Below are 7,040 nucleotides of genomic sequence, written 5' to 3' on the forward strand. Positions count from 1 at the left end.
CTAATTACCTGATTCCGTTCAGGTGTGTGGTCTCCAGCTGGGACACTCCCGTCTCCCCCCAGTAGCCGGCGCCCTAACCACACCCCACTGCCACAAACCCTAAAAACCAGGCCTTGCGACCCCCCAGCACTAGTATAAGAGAACCCTGATGATCAGTGTTTGATTAGTTGTCTTATTTACAGTATATCGCAAGCCATTAAAATCCACTATTATTTAAAAATGACAACACAAAATGTGTATCGTTACAAGAGTAACATCACCTAGAAAACAAATGTTTTGTCTGTTTGAAAATGACAGCAATATGGAGGAAGACACGTGCTGCTCTTTTATCTGTACGATAGTTTTATGTTCCACTTGCTTGTGACTGTCAATCACTCTCTCTTAACAAACTGTAGTATAGTCATAACTTCCATAACTGTAATAATCATTGTTGTAAAAACTGCCTGATACGCCTCGTATTTTCCGTAAGAGCAATTTCTAATTTCTAATCCTATGTATGGTGAATTTGAACTCCTAGAGATTCAGAATTCACAAGGCTAACAGACTGAATGACTTATTTCTCAGACCACCAAACTGTTAAATACTCACTATGACCTAACTGGTGATTCGATTTCCATTCAACTACAGAGGGCTGATGATGGTTTTAGCGATGGGCCTACGTCTCTTTGTGTTCTATGTTTTATCTAGCTGATATTCTAAACCTAACACAAAAATCATCCCACAAATACAAAATGTGAAAAGAGAGTTTATTCAGACAATACCCATTCAATATTAAGTATATTCATGAAAAATATAAAAAAAACACAAAGAAATTCAAAAAGATTGATCACATTCGCCAACTTCTCAGCTGCAGTGCTGCAGGAATGAGTCCTAAAACTCTGGAAATGAGTCAGCATCTCTGCACCTCCAGTTCCCTTGTTTCAAAGTCGATGGGTTTTTGGTTGGATGCCTGAAATAAGGTCTGGGGTTAACAATTTGTTTTTGTTCTACTCCATAATACACAGTATGTACCCCACTGGTGAAATTTGAAGCTTTTAATTGTCTTTAAAAAGGCGGTTGCTAACAAATGGCTAAATAAGACTACTAAACGTCACCACGCCGAACACAAGTCCACATTAAGCGAAGATGTAGCGACATGAAGTCATGTGATCGTGGTTTAGTTATAGCCAAACGTTATCTTTTTACTTCTGGCGATTGCCTTTATGCTTCAAAAAGTGGTGTTGATTTGTGAAAGTTATCTTGCTGAACAAAACACATTTGTTTGCCACAGAGCTTATTTTCTGCAGCAATACAAAATCCAACGGACAAATCCCTTTGGCTTCGTCAAGGGAACCAGTGTGACGCTAACTTCCGGTGTTGGCCTATAAAAATACGTGATCCGTGCAGCACTCTACGCAGATGGGGATTACTACCTTCAGTCTGGTTGACATGAGCTCTTTGCTCTAGCGAGGTGGAAAGCCCCTATGTGGCCCTCCCCTGCCCCTGAACCCTCCCCTGTCCCCACGGAAATTTGGTCGGTTTCTTTCACGGCCTCTGTCTCCGCCTCTTCCTGAATTTGGCCCACCACGTCCCCCTCTGGGTGCTCCGCCACCACGGTCCGACTTCAGCTTAGCAGGGGGAGATTTAGGTCGCAGCCTCTCTATATCCTCAGTGCAGCCAGAGAGGTGGGCATTGACAAAATGCGAGGCGTAGGTCTCTGGGTTAAAGTTACTGTTTGTCAAAGTAGGACCCACGGTCAGCCAGCCTAAAAAGAGAAGAAAACAAAACAGCGACCACAAGGGTATTGAGAAACAAGCAGAGCTACAGAGGAAGACAAGACACTAGAAACCCTAAAGCAAACATACAACATGCAGCCATCACCTATCATTTCCAAGGGACAAGCTTGTCGATCTCACCTGGCCTGATGGTTGAGTCTCGTCCAAACAGATGCAGCCTCCTGCGGCCCAAACAGAAATGCTCAATTATGTGGAAGATCTCCACAGGCTTCTCTACATTTCCCATCTCAGGCTCCTCGGTGATGATCAAGTCAATGTCAACGTTAGCATGGATGAAGTCACCGTCAGTACTCCTACGCACTGTTCCTTTGATTCCCATTAGGCAGTGTTCCTGGAGGGAATACATTGTGTACATCATGACATGCAATTAAAACTGGTCTAACTTGAAATTCATCACGCGTAGACAAGTCTTACTAGATTATGTTACATTAACGTGAACATATATTCCACATTTCTGCTGTACCTTGGTCCTCTGGAATACTGCCTTTGGGTCCAGTGCCTTGGTCTTGCCTGGGTTATTCTTATTGGTCTTGATCCAACAGATATCCTCACACCGTCTGAAGCCCCATTTCCTCAAACACTGAAATGACAATAAGGGTAGGTTTTATGACGCACTGTATACTACAAGTAATTAGGGCTGTTAATATTGACACTATTAATAAGTCATTAACACAATGCATGCACAGTATGGCTTCCCCTACCCACATACTGTATGGCACAGCATGTAGCAAGTCATAAATAATGTACATTTCATTACAATATCCAGTGTTTCAAACAAAAAACGGATTTCTGAACTGCTGAAAAGCTGTGTTTCAGTAGTTGTTCAACCTGGCCTCACTGACTTCCCTCCACCTTCTTAAGTGCTGTTTCATTTGTCTGAAAATACATCCATGGCGGGATGGCAGTAATGTCTAAAAACGTCAACGTATTGCAATTATCCGCAGAAGACGCAATCGCTTCATTGAAATGACTCTGCAGGTATTGCAAACGCTGTATAGCGCTGAGCCTAAAACCGGAAGGTCGATCCGTGATAGTTTGGGCAGAAAGTATAAAGGGCTCGATTTTTATCCCCTGCTCTTTCCCTCTGCTGCCTAAGCGGCCTCCATATGATGTATGCTGTTACGGAACACCAAGGACTGAAGGCAGGTGAATGATGGGAAGTGGAAATGCTAATGGAACGCCTCTTTACTCTGTGGTACTAAAAGCAATAATGACGTTTCTGTGTAATCTGCGCAACAGCTTTTATGCTTTTGGTTTAATTTCCTGTTTGGCCTGTTGCAAAACATTCAAAACATTCAGAACAACTTTTTGTATTAGAACACAATTGATATAGCAGCTTGAAGTCACACATTTCTTTCTCTAGAAAGGACAGACAGGACAATGGGGGAACACCCTGTCCACATTCTTCATGTGAATAATAAAGTTGTTGAAAAAAAGAGAGAGTGCTGTTTCAACATACCATGTGTTATTAACAAGCACAAAGAAGACATACGTCACACCAACGACAACCATACAGCAAAGTAAATAATTCTGTCTGACAGATTGCTGGATTTGTGTAAACAGACATTTGTTAGTTGTCAGAGACACCGAACCAGAGAGTTCCTGAATGACATGCAGTGTTAAAAATAACTTATGAGATATACGTATATATTGGACACGGAACAAGAGTTTGCCTGTAAATTTAACGTGTGCTTTTGACTGAATGAGAGATCATGTTACCATTCTGCCCAAGTCCAGGCCTTCACCAGAGCCACACCAGAGAAAGACAAAGGAACGTAGAGCTGATATCTCCTCAATTTCCAGTTTCATGATCTACAATAGCAGAGGGCAGAGAAGGGAGAGAGAGGTGAGGGAACACAACGCCATAATCTTCCATCTAGCAGATATACCATTCACAAATCACTTTAATGCTGCCTTTCCTTCAGGCCAAGTCCCTTCGCAGACCTGTCATGAGAGAACAGGACAGGCGATTGAGCCATCCCAAGTGGGTCTTTGCATCTGCATTGACAGGGACATTCTGGATCCTTGTTGCCCCCTACTGGCAGTGGGTCAGCATACTCTTATTTGTCCGCACTCCAAAGCAAAGTCTTGCACAGGCCTCTGCTTCCAAGCTCTTAACCACTTAATTTTGTGACCACTTAAAAGAATAATATAACGATCTAAATTAAAACTTTGGTGTTGGTCAAGAAAATGTCTGCTGAATAATGTGAGATATCCTCCAATGGGAACCTGGTCTGTTACCCCTAAATATATTGTGACGGTCCGAGCAGCCTTTGATTTGGTCCTGTGGTGTGTTGCAGATTCTTAGCTGGGTGGAGCTCAGGTAGCATCACTGTAAGAGGGAAAACCTGTTTATACGAAAGTTATTTAAGCCCGCCTGCCCAGATGCCGGTGTTCCGATCTCTTCATCACTCACCAGACTTTGTTCACTTTGAGTTGTCCTTTTTTAAAAGTGCATTGATGCACTCTCATACACCAGTCATACTGACTCCCACACCACATTGCATTTAATACTATTACATACCTACATTTCTGTTTTCCAGTCATCAAAATCATAACAATTTTTGATATTTATTCACATACTAAATGCAAATCAGTCTAACATGTATACATACATCATCCCAGGTCCAGAAACGTTCAGTGTTGCTGATGCCTGATTCTCTGTAGTATTCCTCCAAGGGAGGCTCAAGCAGAATTACATCAAACTTGCACTTCAAATCCTGCAGGTCAAAGTGCTCCGGATCAGCCTGGAGGTACCTAAACACACACACACACACACACACACACACACACACACACACACACACACACACACACACACACACACACACACACACACACACACACACACACACACACACTAAATAACTCAACTTATTTTCTCTGGGTGTAATCACACTTGCATTCAGGTAAATAATTACTCATTATAATTCACATCATCAGTTTACATACATGGGAGGCGTGTTGGTGGTGGAGATGAGCTCGTCCTTCAGTCGAATCAGCTCTCGAAGCTTTGGGTATTCTTCAAATCGGTCAGCCAAGCCTGAACGCAAGAGGACAACGAGGTAAGAACCACACACAAGCACACACATGTACATGAATCAAACACACACACACACACACACACACACACACACACAAGCACACACACTCACCAACATCTCTAATGAAGTTCTGCGGCCTGTGCCCTGTGTCGACAAAGTGCTGACAGTAGTCATTATGAGGGTTCAAACTCTGAGTACCCTGAAAATAAATGAATGAAAAAAGATAAATAACATGAGCAAAGGGTAATAAGAAAAATACATCTGTACAAACAGAGACAACATACATATAAATAGCTGGATTAAGTTTTTCCAATTCCATGCATCAAATGTGTATTCAAGCATTTTAATATGTGTGTATGTTTTCCAACCTTAAGGAAAGTACTTGAGTCCTTGTACACTTCTTCATATGGGTTGCTGTCATCTGGCTGCTGCACCTCAACTTCATCCTAACACACAAAAGCACAATGAGGTTCATATTTGTGTCTGTGAACAGAACCTTTATCTGCATGCGAGGTTGGTAGATGAATACACGTCGTAAAGAAATCACAATCTTGATAAAGTTACTACTACCCATAATAACACAAATGCAGGGACAGTCAACCAAATTATTCTGCCCACATGTCTCACTCACCCTAAAGTCATCCATAGGGGAACCACATATTTCACACTATGGTTACATTTTATTTATGTATTTGGATTGTATCAAAAATATATATTACATATAATAATTTACACTGTAAATAACTAACATTTGTTTCGAAAATGTTTATTATCATTACATATGAAAGTGTGGAGGCTTCTTTAACCCATGTAGATTCATAATGCTCACCTTTTGCTCTTCCACATCTTCTTCTGTGTCCTCTCCCTCCGTCTGTGCCTTCCTTTTGGAAGGTGCGGCTGAACTGTCAAATGAAGCCCTACAAAACACAAACATCCAAAATGCATTCTCAGATTCTGTGTCTCATTAAAGCACAAAATCAACATTCTAGTATTGACGATGACAAGACAAAGCTTGCAAACAAGAGGGACACATGTTTACACAAATATGTTTAAGAAGAGAGGAGGGGAGCTGTTGAATGTAGAAAAGTGAGTAAATGTAATATGCTCATTATGTGCACAAATACAAGGACTAAATGGCACAAAAAACTCAAAAGACTTGGAACTGGCAGCTACTCTATATTACAAGCCGGTGTTGTGTTATTCACTCCGTTAAGTCTTTGCATTTGTACATGTAGCGTGTTACATTTTATAACTGTTAAGCTTTCAACTGCACCCCTTCTTTCTTCTTTCCGTTTTTATCTTACCTGCATGTTTCTCTTGTTTCCTCAATCTCCTTTAATTCATCTTTACTATTTAGGACAGCTCCGATACTGTCTGCGCTTTCAGCTCCCAGCTATGGTTAGACAAGAATGAGAAAGTCAGTGTAAAGTCACATTCTGGTATGATCTCCTTTATTACATAATGCATTGTTGTACTCAACGTTTTCTCGTTCAGTGTTGTACTGCTGTAACTACAGCTTCAACTACTTGTCTTGAGATAAACGTCTATCGTATATTACATCTTTTAAATAACATTCTGAAGTCTGGCTCAAATGTCTTCAACATGTTGACGTTGCAGTGATGTTATTTGCGCCTGGACTCCACTCGAGGGCGACCAATGCAAAAGTTAGGCGTGTATCAGCTATGTTTTCTACCACCATGGATGTATTTGTGCGACATAACTCTCTCATTGTTCACCACACAGTAGAACAGGCGTTTTCCATGCAACATGTTGTTATCTAGCAGCTCTACAGATGGTCATCAGATAACGTTGTATCTTAAATTAGCTAACTGGTTAACTTGTAAGATTAGCTAACGTTACATGCTAACAACAACAAGAGGCTCAATGTCCACTTGCCTGTTGAGCTAAAAGCTCCCGCCTAAGTTTTTGTCGCTCGCGGATCTCTTGCAGTCGACTGTTCATTTTCTTCAGTAGTAATGCTTTCTAATGAACTATCTAGTACTCTTTGTCGTTGTTACATGAAAAGATGTTCATATAAATGTGATTTGTTAGGTATAATGGTCGCCAACAATCGGCCAATGTGTAGTAGCCGCTAAAAAGAAATCACAATAGATGTACTTGTTATGGTCACCGGGACGCTCATGTACGATTTAGCGCCTTGGCGTAGATGGAGTTAGCCACTAAAATAAGCTGTTAAAAGTCACTCAGGTCACTTATGCAC

At 41.3% G+C, this 7,040-nt stretch overlaps 1 protein-coding gene across 1 annotated transcript; it reads right to left on the reverse strand.

Moving 5' to 3' along the window:
* Nucleotides 1-725: 725 nt before the first annotated feature.
* On the reverse strand, nt 726-7,026 carry mettl14 (methyltransferase 14, N6-adenosine-methyltransferase non-catalytic subunit). Its single transcript, XM_029431641.1, has 11 exons — nt 6,716-7,026; nt 6,124-6,212; nt 5,649-5,736; nt 5,188-5,265; nt 4,931-5,018; nt 4,728-4,818; nt 4,391-4,532; nt 3,495-3,587; nt 2,239-2,355; nt 1,896-2,106; nt 726-1,744 (listed from the first exon to the last, which is right to left on the reverse strand). The coding sequence occupies exons 1-11, from the start codon at nt 6,779-6,781 to the stop codon at nt 1,443-1,445; spliced, it is 1,365 nt and encodes a 454-aa protein (XP_029287501.1). The 5' UTR covers nt 6,782-7,026; the 3' UTR covers nt 726-1,442.
* Between the last annotated feature and the right edge of the window lie 14 nt (nt 7,027-7,040).

The sequence above is a fragment of the Cottoperca gobio genome, chromosome 1 (assembly GCF_900634415.1).
Source record: "Cottoperca gobio chromosome 1, fCotGob3.1, whole genome shotgun sequence".
NCBI lineage: Eukaryota > Metazoa > Chordata > Actinopteri > Perciformes > Bovichtidae > Cottoperca > Cottoperca gobio.

Coding starts and splice junctions, on each gene's coding strand:
- mettl14 (XM_029431641.1), bottom strand. CDS start 6,781: ATGAACAGTCGACTGCAAGAGATCCGCGAGCGACAAAAACTTAGGCGG. Junction 5,266..5,648: donor AAGATGTGGAAGAGCAAAAG/GTGAGCATTATG, acceptor TTTGTGTGTTAG/GATGAAGTTGAGGTGCAGCA. Junction 2,356..3,494: donor GCCTGGACTTGGGCAGAATG/GTAACATGATCT, acceptor TTGTCATTTCAG/TGTTTGAGGAAATGGGGCTT.